The sequence below is a fragment of the Physella acuta genome, unplaced genomic scaffold (genome assembly GCF_028476545.2).
Source record: "Physella acuta isolate Inbredline_101_S28 unplaced genomic scaffold, ASM2847654v3 ptg000466l, whole genome shotgun sequence".
NCBI classification, from domain to species: Eukaryota; Metazoa; Mollusca; class Gastropoda; family Physidae; genus Physella; species Physella acuta.
In genome coordinates this window covers 1407239-1425378 of record NW_026731985.1, presented here as the reverse complement: position 1 = coordinate 1425378, position 18140 = coordinate 1407239, and the positions used below count along the sequence as shown (strand labels likewise).

Here is an 18140-nt window from a genome sequence, read left to right as displayed (position 1 = left end):
AGTTCAGGCAGTTATTTATTTTAACTAAAAACATTATGCAGGCTATTATTATTATTATGTGCTATAAATTGTGTTGCTAGATATGACTTGTTACAGTAAATTAAATTTCTGTGAACAGGTGGAAGACAAACAAGAAATTTATAGACTTTCAGAGAAGGCTGAAGAATTTGGAGATGAATCTCTTATCTGCTTTACCTCCCTTTGGGGCTGCACTTCTCCAGATCTCTAGGTAATACAAATAGCCATTATGTATAGGGAGTTTTGTACTCTGTGCTTTTAGTAACTTACCTATAGTTATGCAGCCTGTATAAAAATAATATTTATAAAAATAAAGTGCTTAAGTTATAAAATTAAATATTAAAACAATTGATGTTTTTTGTTGTTTGTTAAAAAGTGTTGTTTAATAAACCGGTAGTGATCTCCCCTAAACTTTCTCGAATATTCTTATATAAAACAACAGGGGATGGTAACTGGGGATATAGTTATGATTTTTAATCCATTTTAAATACTTAAACTTTTTAAAATAGAATAGAATCTCATAGAAAAAAGTATTGCGCACCAACCGAACGCCGAATAAAGATGTTCATAATGGTGCGCAATATTATTAGTACTTTTAAAATTTACATTAGTTTTTTGAGAAATCGGAAGTAGCGTAAATTACTACTTCCAGTCAACGGAAATTACTCAAAATTTAACAGAAGGTAGAGAATTAGATCTTTTACTTACATGTGAAATTTCATTTATCTATCTAAAATAGTACTCAAGTTATAGGCTTTTAAAAAATTCAAAGTAGGAAAAGTACCACTTCCGGTTATCGGAAATCGCTCAAAAGTTGATACGGATCTACGATTTTGATAAAATACTTATATATGAAATTTCATCAACCTAGCTGTAACGGTACTCAAGTTATCGTGTTTACACACGGACAGACACACACACAGACAGACACACACACACACAGACATACGGACAAGATTGCAAAATTATGTTTTTCCGTATCAGTGAGGTGTAAAACGTCGAGATTTGTAAAAATCTCGATTTTTTTTTTTTGCACGATTACAATACTTTCTCTATACTACGTATATACGAGAAAGTAAAAAGGGAATATTAAGCTTTAATGCTTGATTAATTTATTAAAAATGCATTGCTCTGTATAAAATGTGTTTAAAAATTTTTCTTGTAGATTATTAAAAGAATTAACAACAGTTCCACTTTTGCCTACAGAGATAAGGTAAAGAGGATTTTAAAAGCTAGATTCATTTTTTTTTAGTATAATGTGTCTAAAGAAGTTTCTGTTATATAGTTAATGTAGAACTACTTTATTATGTGTCAGCATGTTATCATTTTCTTCAAAAGTTAAATAGTGAAATACATTTTAAATTCAGCAAAACATACCAGCTTGGAGAGTTTGAGAATAGTATCAACTTCAAAAATATTCAGGCAGAAAAATTTTTGGAAAGGTTTTTCAAGTAAGCCAATTATAAATTTTTTTGTGTAATAATACACAAACACTTTAGACTTTAATGTCTGTGACTTTTTTAACCAAATAATTTTTAATACAAAACAATCCAAGACTTCATTCAAGTTCAGTAGCTCATTTGTTTTTAATGTCTGATATAGAAATATGAAAAATTAAAAAATTTTGTTTGACAACAGGTACACGAAGATGGTAATTGAATTCACTGTTGATGAATCTTTCAAAAAGTTGCAGTATTGTGAGGAACAATTAAAGAAAAAAACCTTTTTGTTAGTATAAATAAATATTCATCTGAATTTTTGTGTGTAATAAGTAGTTTAGTGTCATTGTCACTCTTAATAGCACACTGACGTTTAGTTGCACATTTACTGATACCTGTTGTTCTGTAAGATGAAACATCTTGAATTATTTTTACTGCAATTGTGGCAAATTAGAGATGGCAGGGTGAACAGTTCAGATTTAGTTAGAGAAAAGTGTTGAAAAACAGTTTAATGGATAAAACTCTTTTCTACCTTATAGCACAAAAGATTCCCTGTCATTACAGAGGACAAAAAAAGAGGAGAGAGAGAAGAATTTGGCCAATGCTAAAAGAGAAGCAGGGTAAGTCAAAAGCATATAAGAGAATTTGCATTCAGATTTTTTTAAAGATTTATTTTTTCTAAAACAGGCCTTCAGGTTATAATTAATTTCTTTCACTTTTCCCATCCAGTTTTTTGGGTAATTTTGTGAAGTTGGTTGATCAGTTGATAGTGGAGCACATGTTTGAAATTTCCAAAACACAAACCATCTGTTTCATTCATGAAATTCTGGAGTCTGGTGCATCTAGAGATGGCTTCTTTAAAGGGAAACTACTCTTTACAAATGATGGTAACAATCCTACTAAAATAGACTACTAACCCATATTACTTCCCTTTAACATTCATGAGTTAAAATCATACTTTATAGGAGCATGTAATTTTTGTACTTTTTAAAGAGCAGAGAAGTTTAATGCTTGTCTTACACATTACACAGGGATCCTCACGTTATACCCAGCTAAAGAACGCTTCCAGAAAGTTCTTAGTTCTGCACTTACAGCCATTCCCATGCTGCTGGCATCCAAAGCTATTTTTAGCTCATCAAATGAGGAAACAGAAGAGACAGACTCAAGAAATGGTGATGTCAAAACACAAGACAAGTAAAAAATAATTTCTCTCATTTTTCTTCACTTTAACGTATCAAAATTTTTTACAAGAACTATTTTCATCTGCAAATGGAGGAATTCTTTAAAAGCTGTTTAAAAAAAGTGGGATCTATCATGTATTTTATTTATGAAAATTGTGATTTTAAAATATACAAGTTTTATATCATACACTCATGAGATTATTGATTTGATTACTAAACAATTTCTTGAATGAATTAATATATTATTTTCTTTTATCAGGCTTTCTCAGACGTACTCCAAGCTAAATTCTTCCCTCACTGGCTCTCAGACCAGCAGATCAGATAAATCTGACAAGTCTTCTCAAGCTGGCAGTGTCTGTCTCTCACCTGAAGCTAATCTATCATTGCCCACCTTCCATCAGCAAAGTAAGCATTTTCTTTCTGTTACTGTTGTTTCAATATCAGTCAGGTAAACAAAAACATATTTTTTTATATGCCACAGCTTTTCAATATTATTCATATTTTCACTTTTCCCTTTAGTTTTTGTTTTTCTGCACTTTCTTATTCAATAGATTTAAAAAATGCACATCAATTCTTTTGGCTATTTCTGAAATAAGGTGTTATTTCATAAAATAATTATTTAAAGAATAGGGGCCCAATTTTTCTAATTAAAAAAACCTTAACATAAAATCTCCAAACAAACAAGTAGCATCGAAACATATTTTTAACATTGATATGATTTAAAAATAACAACAGATAGAACCACAAAGCCAAAGTAGGCAAATATTTTTTACATGTAGACTACAGAATAAAAATCACATAATCAAAGGTATACAGTGTACCTTTTCAGAATTTATGTTGAACCAATACCACCATGTACTAACCAAGATAATAAACTTGACTTACTTTGACTTAGTCCTCTTTGCTCCTTATGGAGCATAGGGCCTCCACCATTTCCTTCCATTTCTTCCTATCCTCGGCTATTAATTTTGACATCTCCCAAGACATCCCTATTGGCTTCAGTTCTTCAAGAAGACTCCGCCTCCAGGTCTGTCTTGGGCGCCCTCTCTTCCGCTTTCCCTGGGGGTTCCACTCAAGCGCTTGGCGTGTAACATTTGTGTGAGCCTTTCGCAGTGTGTGACCCACCCAGCGCCACTTCCTCCTTCTTATTTGCACACCTATAGGCTCCTGCCTAGCTTTCCTCCATAGTTCCAAGTTCGGCACTTTGTCCTGCCATCTCAGTTTCAGTATCTGTCTAAGGCATCTATTCATGAAGGTCTGTATCTTTGCTGTGCTTGCCTTGGAGACTCTCCATGTCTCTGCTCCATACAGCAGAACTGCCTTGACATTAGAGTTAAATATCCTAATTTTTGTGGTAATGGAGATGGCCGAACTTTTCCATATGGGTCGCAGGACTGTGAAAGCGCAGCGGGCTTTATTAACTCTAGCGCGTATGTCCTCCTCTGTGCCTCCCGTTTTGCTGATCTTAAGATAATAAACTAATCTGTATAATTCTTCTGTTCCTGTGTTTTAAATGTACAAATCCTGTCTGTCTCAGTGTTACCAACAAAGGAGGAGGATGAGTTAGGAGTTGCAACCCCTGACCTTGTCATCATGCACACTGATGAAGAGAGCATACAAGTTGAAGGTCTTGGACTGATGGGTCAATACAACCCATTGGCTAAAGCTAATCTGGAAGAAAAGCTTTCCTTAGAGTATGTTGTTTGATCTTAATTACTGATTGGTGTTAGTCAAATGAAGTATACTAGTATTTTGTATGAGATGTGTGTGTGCATTTTGTATTATTGTAATCAACTGAAGTTTATATTTCTGCATCACAAAAGCATATTAAAAGAAAGAAATTGTAATCTTTTCTACATAGCACTGAATATCGAATGGCATTAGACAAGCAGAAAAATTTGATGTTATCTGCCCTTGCTGACATAGACACTTACTGTAAGAGCAATGATTGGCTCAATGAAATACAGCAGTTCTGCATCAAATGGACAGAGAAAAGTACTCATGAATTCAAAGGAGCAGCTGCATTCACCATTGAAGTAAGAAAATATTGTTGTTTTTATTTATTTATAATGTATCATATTTGAGGAGTTTTTTAATCATTAAAATTTTTAACAATTGATTTTTTAAAGCAAAAACTCACAGAGCTTCGCCAATGGTCTGATAGAGTTCGGAACTTTGATAAAAATTACATGACAGAAAATGGTTTGATTTTTGTGGACTGTATGGCAGTACATGACGGACTCCTGCCTCGGCTGAATGAGATTTACCAAGAGCTCATCTCATTTGTGGCTGAACAGGCAAAATCTCTGGCACAAAATCTGGCGGAAGAAATGATCATCATTTTGAAAGTAATTTCATTTTTATGAGATAAATAGCTTTGTGTTGTTTACAACTTCACTTAGTCCTTTGTAGCCCCTGAGGAGCAAAGGGCTGCAACCACACCACTCTACTAGAATTGGTTTTGAGCAGCCCTCTTCATTTGCCCTCACATAAGCCCAGCAGCCCTTCACTCATCTTCTACTATCCTCCTCCAAGTTTCTTTGGCTGGCCTACTTTCCTCCTACCCTGGGGATTCCAGTCTAAAGCTTTCCTCACAATGTTATTCTCTCCCCTTCTCAGGGTGTGACTAATCCATCCCTATATCCGGGATTTACAAATATTTCTTTAAAAATCTGAGTTCACTAGTAATTATCAGACCTGCCTTGAAATGTTTTTCTGTACCCAATGACCCTCCTATCCTACACAGTGATTCAATAACCATTTAAGCCTTGGAAATTTAGAGTTTAATTTTCAAAGTAATAGTTGATCAAACTATGATGCCACATGATATTTACATTGGAAAAACATGTTCTTTTATTGACTGCTACTCTCACTAGAACCTGACAGACAAAACAACAGATGTCTTGTCATTTGCTGCCTTTGCCAAAAACTTCAGCAACTATAAGAAAAATACAGTCCAGTACCAACAGAGGATTGAGTACATCAGGTCACTCTATGAGGTACACTTTGTTTAATGACTGTCATCATATTAGCTAGCCCTAGGATTAATGGCTGTTATCATAAATATTCACATTTGGTTTAATTTTTTATAAAATCCTATTAAAGTAGTTAATTAAAGTTGGCCCAGCTTTAATTAGTGGTTTACGTCTGCTAGGTGATCAGGATGAGCTACAGACAGCTGACCCCCGAGGAAGAGAAATGTGAGGAGAGAGTCTTGACCTCGTGGGAGAGTTTTCTGATCAAGATTCAAGAAGCCTCTGACTTTGTCAACACCCAGACCCCTCTCATGCTGCAACAGCTCGAAACTAACTTCCAGGTTAGTGATGCTCTACTCCACCTGCTATTTTCCAAACTGCTCTTTTCCCACCTGCTCTTTTACCACCTGCTCTTTTACCACCTGCTCTTCACCACCTGCTCTTCTTCTTTCCCCTCTCTTCTTCCTCTGCTCTATTACCTCTGCTCTTCATCCCAACATAGCTCAAGCTGTTGTTACATTCACCATCCAACAAAATCTATTAAGAAAAAGATCTGGGGTGTTTAGTGATTGGTTTGCTTGGAATTGTTACTTGTGTAAATTATGATTCGGTAATTTTTGTATTTAAACTGCTGACTTACAAAATTAAATTAACATTTATAAAACTTGAGTTGAAAGAATGTATAACCCAACAGAACCTAAAGAAGGAAGCAACCAGGCTCTCTGAGATGGCAACAAGTGGCAAGTTTCTGGATCCATCTCAACATCCTGGCACCATTTTAGCAGACATGAAACTGGTAAAATTTTTTTACTTGTATTGTGCCTTCTTCATTGTTTGAGTTTGACCATTATTTTCTCTCTAAATACAATCAGTCATCATCTGCAGTTTGTGTACAGATTTTCTAAAGTTTATTGGGTAAATGTGGCTTGGAATGTTGGAATATAGACTCCATTCTTGTACAGTCAACTCTAGGCTGTCCCTCTTAATCCCATTCATAAAGATGTCAACTAAATCCTTTTGGTTCATACGTGCATAGATATTACCAGAAGTTAATGTGTGGCCCTTTACTTCATACTTTTCTATCATACTTGATATTTGGGTTATTATTAATGCAGGACATTCACTTTAAATACATTTCTTGCAAAAGCTATTACTGATTTAGCAAATTGAATATCTTGCAATAGATAAGGGAGAAGTTTTTTAGTGTTGAGCTGAAGCTTCATGAGGCCAGTCAGTGTAGGGAAGCCATCTTGGGAGAGGCATACAACCTCAAGTTTTTGGGGGAAATGGCGGTAAAAATGAATCTACGACAGGAGGTTTGGAAGTATACAGAGGTCACTCAGGATGCTATCAAAGACTGGAAACAAATGTCTTTCAAAAAGGTCAGAGACTGCTTATGGTAATCAGTGCAAAATGGCAGTAAGGAAACAAAATTATTATCATTTAAAGTGATTAATGTTAAAAAATAAAATGTCATTTTAAAAATTCTTTGTTAATTTGCAACACAAATAAGAGAATATAATGTGTAGTGATTAAATCATTTTAAGAATACAATTGTATAGAAAAGATATTATCAGACATTTATTTGATTATTCATTTTTATTTCTTTTACCCTGAGGAAAATCTAGTAAAAAAATCTCAGTTTATTATTATGTAAGTCATTTCAAATAATGAAAAGATTTTCAAATTACTTTCATGCCCCTGCTGCGTAAAGTTTACAGTTAAAATTATTCCAAAGTTAATGTAATATATAATAATTGAAAGTAAAGTTTGATGAACAGAATATATTAACATAAACCAACAGAAAGGTTTAAACTTGCTGTGTTGGCTAATAAGTAAACTTTTAAAAATGTTTTTTTAAAAACTAGATCAACATGAAAAAGGTGGAGGAAAAAGTCTCAGAATGGCAGGCTGCCACAGCAAGGTTAAGGCCACTGCTCCCTCCAGGTGACCCAGTTCTGCTAGCTTGGATCCAGCAGATTGAAGACTTTAGCAAACAACTTCCTGTCCTGAGTCAACTTTCTGAAGGTGCCCTGCAGGTAAAGTTTTTTTTAATCAATCACCAACTTTCTGAAGGGGCCCTGTAGGTAAAGTTTGTTGCATTATTAGTCTCCAACTTTCTTTTATTCTAATTTAGTAAATGTTGTCATAATGCTATTAGAATTTTTAAATGTGTAACATCTATTTGCACTGGTATAGTTAGATTGAAGCACTTTCCTTACCAAAAGAAAAGCAGATGACTTTCTTACCAAGCAGTCTTATTTTACTGAGATTGATTACTTTTTTTGTAGGACCGACATTGGCAGAAAATTTTCCTGGGAATGAATGTCCCCTACGACCCCAGCCACCAGCTGTCTGTTGCAGAACTTTTGTCCTACAACCTGTCTGAGATGTCCCACCTGGTGGATGCCACCTACACCAGCGCTCTGTCAGAGAACAACCAAAGCCAGCGGCTCCAGCAGTTGGTCAACTTTTGGCAGGACAGGCAGTTCCAACTGGCCAAATATCTCCCTGACAGTATGTATAAAGGTAGGTCAACTTTTGGCAGGACAGGCCAAATATCTCCCTGACAGTATGTACAAAGGTTGGTCAACTTTTGGCAGGACAGGCAGTTCCAACTGGCCAAATATCTCCCTGACAGTATGTATAAAGGTAGGTCAACTTTTGGCAGGACAGGCCAAATATCTCCCTGACAGTATGTACAAAGGTTGGTCAACTTTTGGCAGGACAGGCAGTTCCAACTGGCCAAATATCTCCCTGACAGTATGTATAAAGGTAGGTCAACTTTTGGTTGGACCAACTGGCCAAATATCTCCCTGACAGTAGGTATAAAGGTAGATCAACTTTTGGTTGGACCAACTGGCCAAATATCTCCCAGACAGTATGTATAAAGGTAGGTCAACTTTTGGCAGGACAGGCCAAATATTTCCCTGACAGTATGTACAAAGGTTGGTCAACTTTTGGCAGGACAGGCAGTTCCAACTGGCCAAATATCTCCCTGACAGTATGTATAAAGGTAGGTCAACTTTTGGTTGGACCAACTGGCCAAATATCTCCCTGACAGTAGGTATAAAGGTAGATCAACTTTTGGTTGGACCAACTGGCCAAATATCTCCCAGACAGTATGTATAAAGGTAGGTCAACTTTTGGTTGGACCAACTGGCCAAATATCTCCCAGACAGTATGTATAAAGGTAGGTCAACTTTTGGCAGGACAGGCAGTTCCAACTGGCCAAATATCTCCCAGACAGTATGTATAAAGGTAGGTCAACTTTTGGCAGGATCAACTGGCCAAATATCTCCCAGACAGTATGTATAAAGGTAGGTCAACTTTTGGTTGGACAGGCCAAATATCTCCCAGACAGTATGTATAAAGGTAGGTCAACTTTTGGTTGGACCAACTGGCCAAATATCTCCCAGACAGTATGTATAAAGGTAGGTCAACTTTTGGTTGGACCAACTGGCCAAATATCTTCCAGACAGTATGTATAAAGGTAGGTCAACTTTTGGTTGGACCAACTGGCCAAATATCTCCCAGACAGTATGTATAAAGGTAGGTCAACTTTTGGCAGGATCAACTGGCCAAATATCTCCCAGACAGTATGTATTAAGGTAGGTCAACTTTTGGTTGGACCAACTGGCCAAATATCTCCCTGACAGTATGTATAAAGGTAGGTCAACTTTTGGCAGGATCAACTGGCCAAATATCTCCCAGACAGTATGTATAAAGGTAGGTCAACTTTTGGTTGGACCAACTGGCCAAATATCTCCCAGACAGTATGTATAAAGGTAGGTCAACTTTTGGCAGGACAGGCAGTTCCAACTGGCCAAATATCTCCCTGACAGTATGTATAAAGGTAGGTCAACTTTTGGCAGGATCAACTGGCCAAATATCTCCCAGACAGTATGTATAAAGGTAGGTCAACTTTTATTTGGACATGCCAAATATCTCCCTGACAGTGTGTATAAAGGTAGGTCAACTTTTGGTTGGACCAACTGGCCAAATATCTCCCAGACAGTATGTATAAAGGTAGGTCAACTTTTGGCAGGACAGGCCAAATATCTCCCAGACAGTATGTATAAAGGTAGGTCAACTTTTGGTTGGACCAACTGGCCAAATATCTCCCTGACAGTATGTATAAAGGTAGGTCAACTTTTGGTTGGACCAACTGGCCAAATATCTCCCAGACAGTATGTATAAAGGTAGGTCAACTTTTGGCAGGACAGGCCAAATATCTCCCTGACAGTATGTATAAAGGTAGGTCAACTTTTGGTTGGACCAACTAGCCAAATCAGACAGTATGTATAAAGGTAGGTCAACTTTTGGCAGGACAGGCCAAATATTTCCCAGACAGTATGTATAAATGTAGGTAAACTTTTGGTTGGACCAACTGGCCAAATATCTCCCAGACAGTATGTATAAAGGTAGGTCAACTTTTGATTGGACCAACTGGCCAAATATCTCCCAGACAGTATGTATAAAGGTAGGTCAACTTTTGGTTGGACCAACTGGCCAAATATCTCCCTGACAGTATGTATAAAGGTAGTTCAACTTTTGGTTGGACCAACTGGCCAAATATCTCCCAGACAGTATGTATAAAGGTAGGTCAACTTTTGGCAGGACAGGCCAAATATCTCCCAGACAGTATGTATAAAGGTAGGTCAACTTTTGGTTGGTCCAACTGACCAAATATCTCTCTGACAGTATGTATAAAGGTAGGTCAACTTTTGGTTGGACCAACTGGCCAAATATCTCCCAGACAGTATGTATAAAGGTAGGTCAACTTTTGATTGGACCAACTGGCCAAATATCTCCCAGACAGTATGTATAAAGGTAGGTCAACTTTTGGTTGGACCAACTGGCCAAATATCTCCCTGACAGTATGTATAAAGGTAGTTCAACTTTTGGTTGGACCAACTGGCCAAATATCTCCCAGACAGTATGTATAAAGGTAGGTCAACTTTTGGCAGGACAGGCCAAATATCTCCCAGACAGTATGTATAAAGGTAGGTCAACTTTTGGTTGGTCCAACTGACCAAATATCTCTCTGACAGTATGTATAAAGGTAGGTCAACTTTTGATTGGACCAACTGGCCAAATATCTCCCAGACAGTATGTATAAAGGTAGGTCAACTTTTGGCAGGACAGGCCAAATATCTCCCAGACAGTATGTATAAAGGTAGGTCAACTTTTGGTTGGTCCAACTGGCCAAATATCTCTCTGACAGTATGTATAAAGGTAGGTCAACTTTTGGCAGGACAGGCCAAATATCTCCCAGACAGTATGTATAAAGGTAGGTCAACTTTTGGTTGGTCCAACTGACCAAATATCTCTCTGACAGTATGTATAATGGTAGGTCAACTTTTGGTTGGACCAACTGGCCAAATATCTCCCAGACAGTATGTATAAAGGTAGGTCAACTTTTGATTGGACCAACTGGCCAAATATCTCCCAGACAGTATGTATAAAGGTAGGTCAACTTTTGGTTGGACCAACTGGCCAAATATCTCCCTGACAGTATGTATAAAGGTAGTTCAACTTTTGGTTGGACCAACTGGCCAAATATCTCCCAGACAGTATGTATAAAGGTAGGTCAACTTTTGGCAGGACAGGCCAAATATCTCCCAGACAGTATGTATAAAGGTAGGTCAACTTTTGGTTGGTCCAACTGACCAAATATCTCTCTGACAGTATGTATAAAGGTAGGTCAACTTTTGATTGGACCAACTGGCCAAATATCTCCCAGACAGTATGTATAAAGGTAGGTCAACTTTTGGCAGGACAGGCCAAATATCTCCCAGACAGTATGTATAAAGGTAGGTCAACTTTTGGTTGGTCCAACTGACCAAATATCTCTCTGACAGTATGTATAAAGGTAGGTCAACTTTTGATTGGACCAACTGGCCAAATATCTCTCTGACAGTATGTATAAAGGTAGGTCAACTTTTGGCAGGACAGGCCAAATATCTCCCAGACAGTATGTATAAAGGTAGGTCAACTTTTGGTTGGACCAACTGGCCAAATATCTCCCAGACAGTATGTATAAAGGTAATAAAAATATGTTCATTAAATTTATTTAGTCTTTTCATAAATTTATTATAAGTACTTTGAATGGAATTAAATCTTCTATCTGATGTAGTATAGGTGTTTATATGAACATTCATTCTGTTGTAGAATCTTTGAAAAGAGCAACATCCGGCACAACGAGGCCCAGCAAATTGGAGCGGTACCGTCAGGAGAGGGCAGCAGCCCAGGCTGGATCCAACAAAGCTCTGGATGTATCCACGGATGACTTTTTTCTTCTCATTGATGTGGATGAGCTGAACTATTATTTAGAGGTAACTGGATGAGCTGAACTACAAAGTGATTGGTGTAATTAAAATAAACTCATACATCTGCAGCAATATCTCTGATTATTTTAGACCTGTTTAATTGAGCATAGAGGTACTCTGTGTTGGCTTGGCTGGTTTTATGTAATGACTTGGTTTACTACCTACACAATAGTGTCCCTTCATATTATCAATAATAAACTATTTCACCAGTTTAAAGTCAGGTCTGAGAATTGTTTTTTTTCTTACATCCATTGCTAATGTCACCACAGGATAGTCGTATCACAGTAGACACCATGTATACCTCACCCAATGTTGGCACAATGAAGGAGCAGGTCAGCTTCTGGTACCATGCACTTAGGCAGATCAAAGAGATCACTGGCCTGTGGCTGGACTGTCAAAAAAAGGTGGGATGGATTAAATTGTGTTCGCTATAAATTCATTGTTTTAATTGTATTTTTCTATTTTATGAAAATGTTTTTGTTGTAAATTATATTGATTTTGATTATTAAAGAATCAAAATGATATTTTTCAAAGCATTAGCTGAATTCTAAAATAAATAGTAAGGCTATATTCATTCTCTGATTTATATATATTTTTTTTTTATAACTCTGAATATTTTCCAGTGGTTGTATCTTGTAAAGATCTTTGAACAACCTGACATTTATCAAAACCTGTCACAGCATGCAGCAAAGTTTGAAGCAATTCACAGCAAGTTCAAGGTCAGTATTCTTTTTAAATTGTATTTTAGCACAAGAAAATGAAATTTAATTATTTAGCTGTTGAAACCAAAATTTAATTATTGAGCAGTAGAAAAAAATCTGACAATTGAGCACTGGTAACCAAATTCTGATATCTGGACGCAAGTATCAAAATCTGACAAAATAGTTGACTTGTTTACCCACAACTTCTCAGGACTGGATGCTAGTATCTGACAAAATAGTTGACTTGTTTACCCACAACTTCTCAGGACTGGATGCTAGTATCAGACAAAATAGTTGACTTGTTTACCCACAACTTCTCAGGACTGGATGCTAGTATCAGACAAAATAGTTGACTTGTTTACCCACAATTTCTCAGGACTGGATGCTAGTATCAGACAAAATAGTTGACTTGTTTACCCACAACTTCTCAGGACTGGATGCTAGTATCAGACAAAATAGTTGACTTGTTTACCCACAATTTCTCAGGACTGGATGCTAGTATCAGACAAAATAGTTGACTTGTTTACCCACAACTTCTCAGGACTGGATGCTAGTATCAGACAAAATAGTTGACTTGTTTACCCACAACTTCTCAGGACTGGATGCTAGTATCAGACAAAATAGTTGACGTGTTTACCCACAACTTCTCAGGACTGGATGCTAGTATCAGACAAAATAGTTGACTTGTTTACCCACAACTTCTCAGGACTGGATGCTAGTATCAGACAAAATAGTTGACTTGTTTACCCACAACTTCTCAGGACTGGATGCTAGTATCAGACAAAATAGTTGACTTGTTTACCCACAACTTCTCAGGACTGGATGCTAGTATCTGACAAAATAGTTGACTTGTTTACCCACAACTTCTCAGGACTGGATGCTAGTATCTGACAAAATAGTTGACTTGTTTACCCACAACTTCTCAGGACTGGATGCTAGTATCTGACAAAATAGTTGACTTGTTTACCCACAACTTCTCAGGACTGGATGCTAGTATCAGACAAAATAGTTGACTTGTTTACCCACAACTTCTCAGGACTGGATGCTAGTATCAGACAAAATAGTTGACTTGTTTACCCACAATTTCTCAGGACTGGATGCTAGTATCAGACAAAATAGTTGACTTGTTTACCCACAACTTCTCAGGACTGGATGCTAGTATCAGACAAAATAGTTGACTTGTTTACCCACAATTTCTCAGGACTGGATGCTAGTATCAGACAAAATAGTTGACTTGTTTACCCACAACTTCTCAGGACTGGATGCTAGTATCAGACAAAATAGTTGACTTGTTTACCCACAACTTCTCAGGACTGGATGCTAGTATCAGACAAAATAGTTGACTTGTTTACCCACAACTTCTCAGGACTGGATGCTAGTATCAGACAAAATAGTTGACTTGTTTACCCACAACTTCTCAGGACTGGATGCTAGTATCAGACAAAATAGTTGACTTGTTTACCCACAACTTCTCAGGACTGGATGCTAGTATCAGACAAAATAGTTGACTTGTTTACCCACAACTTCTCAGGACTGGATGCTAGTATCTGACAAAATAGTTGACTTGTTTACCCACAACTTCTCAGGACTGGATGCTAGTATCTGACAAAATAGTTGACTTGTTTACCCACAACTTCTCAGGACTGGATGCTAGTATCTGACAAAATAGTTGACTTGTTTACCCACAACTTCTCAGGACTGGATGCTAGTATCAGACAAAATAGTTGACTTGTTTACCCACAACTTCTCAGGACTGGATGCTAGTATCTGACAAAATAGTTGACTTGTTTACCCACAACTTCTCAGGACTGGATGCTAGTATCTGAGAAAATAGTTGACTTGTTTACCCACAACTTCTCAGGACTGGATGCTAGTATCTGACAAAATAGTTGACTTGTTTACCCACAACTTCTCAGGACTGGATGCTAAAATCTGACAAAATAGTTGACTTGTTTACCCACAACTTCTCAGGACTGGATGCTAGTATCTGAGAAAATAGTTGACTTGTTTACCCACAACTTCTCAGGACTGGATGCTAGTATCAGACAAAATAGTTGACTTGTTTACCCACAACTTCTCAGGACTGGATGCTAGTATCAGACAAAATAGTTGACTTGTTTACCCACAACTTCTCAGGACTGGATGCTAGTATCAGACAAAATAGTTGACTTGTTTGACCACAACTTCTCAGGACTGGATGCTAGTATCTGACAAAATAGTTGACTTGTTTACCCACAACTTCTCAGGACTGGATGCTAGTATCTGACAAAATAGTTGACTTGTTTGACCACAACTTCTCAGGACTGGAAGCTAAAATCTGACAAAATAGTTGACTTGTTTACCCACAACTTCTCAGGACTGGATGCTAGTATCTGACAAAATAGTTGACTTGTTTACCCACAACTTCTCAGGACTGGATGCTAGTATCTGACAAAATAGTTGACTTGTTTACCCACAACTTCTCAGGACTGGATGCTAGTATCTGACAAAATAGTTGACTTGTTTACCCACAACTTCTCAGGACTGGATGCTAGTATCTGACAAAATAGTTGACTTGTTTACCCACAACTTCTCAGGACTGGATGCTAGTATCTGACAAAATAGTTGACTTGTTTACCCACAACTTCTCAGGACTGGATGCTAGTATCTGACAAAATAGTTGACTTGTTTACCCACAACTTCTCAGGACTGGATGCTAGTATCTGACAAAATAGTTGACTTGTTTACCCACAACTTCTCAGGACTGGATGCTAGTATCAGACAAAATAGTTGACTTGTTTACCCACAACTTCTCAGGACTGGATGCTAGTATCTGACAAAATAGTTGACTTGTTTACCCACAACTTCTCAGGACTGGATGCTAGTATCAGACAAAATAGTTGACTTGTTTACCCACAACTTCTCAGGACTGGATGCTAGTATCAGACAAAATAGTTGACTTGTTTACCCACAACTTCTCAGGACTGGATGCTAGTATCAGACAAAATAGTTGACTTGTTTACCCACAACTTCTCAGGACTGGATGCTAGTATCAGACAAAATAGTTGACTTGTTTACCCACAACTTCTCAGGACTGGATGCTAGTATCAGACAAAATAGTTGACTTGTTTACCCACAACTTCTCAGGACTGGATGCTAGTATCAGACAAAATAGTTGACTTGTTTACCCACAACTTCTCAGGACTGGATGCTAGTATCAGACAAAATAGTTGACTTGTTTACCCACAACTTCTCAGGACTGGATGCTAGTATCTGAGAAAATAGTTGACTTGTTTACCCACAACTTCTCAGGACTGGATGCTAGTATCTGACAAAATAGTTGACTTGTTTACCCACAACTTCTCAGGACTGGATGCTAGTATCTGACAAAATAGTTGACTTGTTTACCCACAACTTCTCAGGACTGGATGCTAGTATCTGAGAAAATAGTTGACTTGTTTACCCACAACTTCTCAGGACTGGATGCTAGTATCTGACAAAATAGTTGACTTGTTTACCCACAACTTCTCAGGACTGGATGCTAGTATCTGACAAAATAGTTGACTTGTTTACCCACAACTTCTCAGGACTGGATGCTAGTATCTGACAAAATAGTTGACTTGTTTACCCACAACTTCTCAGGACTGGATGCTAGTATCTGAGAAAATAGTTGACTTGTTTACCCACAACTTCTCAGGACTGGATGCTAGTATCTGACAAAATAGTTGACTTGTTTACCCACAACTTCTCAGGACTGGATGCGAGTAGTCTGTGCTGACTCCAAATGCTTGTCTGTGGTGAACAGAAGAAGGGGAGAAAAGGGCTACAGACTGCTACAGGGAGATCACCTCAAGTCACTTTTTATCTCCCTTATTCAGGAGCAAGTAAGTTTTGCACAGTTTAAATATTCTGATTCTTTTTCATTCTGTTTTATTTAACATGAAGGACATTCCTTCAAAACTTAATATGTTTCATTTTCAAAAGGAAACAGATAAAAAGATTTGTTATACCTAGAAGCCCTAATATTTATCAGAAACCTGTTTTATGTAAAGATAGAGTAGAAATTTAAAACTTTTTTAAAAATTTGAATTTTGATCGTAGTATCCCAGGATACTCATTGTTTTGGCATGTTTCTAATTTTTTGTTAAATGGTACAATTTCTTTAAAAAAAACTAACTTTTATTGTTATTAGTTATAGAGCTGCTCCTAATAAAAAGAAACATGTTTACTATGAAATAATGAAATTGAGCTTTGGCACATTTTAAAAAAATAATGGAAACCTTGGCTTAAGGGTCATAAGTTGTTATTAAATATAGTGTATAGCCTACCACTTTTAGAAAAAAGTATCTTCCATCATACCTTTTTTCTGGAACTTTTTCCCAAACCTAACATTGGCAGGAGGAGATCTTGAAGGATCTGGCTGTGTATGTGGAGAAGGCGAGGAACGTCTTCCATCGCCTGTATTTCCTCAGCGACGAAGAGATTGTAGAGATGTTGGGGGTGTCCAGAAACCCACAAGCTCTGCTTCCGTATGTGCGCAGGTGTTTCCCCCAGGTGGAAAACATGAAATTTTCTCTCCCCTCCTCATCTGGGGGTCTTAAAACACCTTTAGACCTAACCCTTAATAGTAAGTTTTTTTTTTTTTGTCAATCATTTAAAATAACTTTCAGAGGTCGGTGTGGTCGGGTTGGTTGAGCTCATGGTTGCTGAACCAAAAAGTCCCCAGTTCCAACCACACGGAAGATGAAGATTGATAGCTAAAGACAGCATTTCATCTAGGAGAGACATCTCCAAAATCAAACAATCTGCTGCTTTGTTGTTTATTCTTGGTTGGAAAAGCAAATCCAAAAAGAAAAGCAGGCTGAAATTGGAGTAAAAACCCATATGGTGCATAAAAAATTTCCTTTCGAACACCAGAATTAAGAAAAGAAAAAAAAAGAAAATAACTTTCGTTCAATGACTTAATGAAATTTAACTATTACAACCTAGCAGTAGAAGTGTTAAAAATTGTGTTAAAAAATGTGTTTAAAAATGTGTTTAAAATGTTTTAATAAATGTGTTTAAAAATGTGTTAAAACAAATGATAAAACATGTGTTAAAACAAGTGATAAATCATGTGTTAAAACAAACTTGAATGTTACTGACTTGCAGGTGACAAGCTGGAAGTGGTGAGTGTTTTTGGTGCTTTTGATGAGGAGTTGCCCCTGTACACCAAGGTGGAGCCAGCGTCAACAGCACCAAAATGGCTGCACAGTGTCAATCAGGTCCTAAAAAACACAATGACGATCATACTCAAAGCCTGCGTTCAGGCTCGTATTGAAGAAGGTAAATTGTGTTTAAACACTTTTTTATCACATTTGACTTGACTTGACTTAGTCCTCTTTGCTCCTTATGGAACATAGGGCCTCAACCATTTCCTTCCATTTCATTCGATCCCCGGCTATTAATTTTGCCGTCTCCCAAGACATCCCTGTTGGCTTCAGTTCTTCAAGAAGACTCCTCCTCCAGGTCTGTC

General features: G+C 37.2%; 1 protein-coding gene across 1 annotated transcript in view; it reads left to right on the top strand.

Annotated features, from left to right (window-relative positions):
* LOC131943789 (dynein heavy chain domain-containing protein 1) overlaps nt 1-18140 on the top strand; it is a 69076-nt gene that overhangs the window by 5307 nt on the left and 45629 nt on the right. The window contains exons 12-36 of the mRNA XM_059304067.1: nt 119-229; nt 1184-1231; nt 1386-1469; nt 1657-1746; nt 1997-2077; nt 2187-2344; nt 2489-2651; nt 2898-3043; nt 4176-4332; nt 4500-4674; nt 4768-4986; nt 5515-5637; nt 5793-5954; nt 6308-6409; nt 6798-6995; nt 7482-7652; nt 7905-8142; nt 8285-8388; nt 9406-9469; nt 11788-11951; nt 12215-12349; nt 12569-12664; nt 16378-16509; nt 17024-17252; nt 17777-17950. Coding sequence (XP_059160050.1) covers nt 119-229; nt 1184-1231; nt 1386-1469; nt 1657-1746; nt 1997-2077; nt 2187-2344; nt 2489-2651; nt 2898-3043; nt 4176-4332; nt 4500-4674; nt 4768-4986; nt 5515-5637; nt 5793-5954; nt 6308-6409; nt 6798-6995; nt 7482-7652; nt 7905-8142; nt 8285-8388; nt 9406-9469; nt 11788-11951; nt 12215-12349; nt 12569-12664; nt 16378-16509; nt 17024-17252; nt 17777-17950 — 3524 coding nt within the window. The remainder of the gene's footprint in view (nt 1-118; nt 230-1183; nt 1232-1385; nt 1470-1656; nt 1747-1996; nt 2078-2186; nt 2345-2488; nt 2652-2897; nt 3044-4175; nt 4333-4499; nt 4675-4767; nt 4987-5514; nt 5638-5792; nt 5955-6307; nt 6410-6797; nt 6996-7481; nt 7653-7904; nt 8143-8284; nt 8389-9405; nt 9470-11787; nt 11952-12214; nt 12350-12568; nt 12665-16377; nt 16510-17023; nt 17253-17776; nt 17951-18140) is intronic.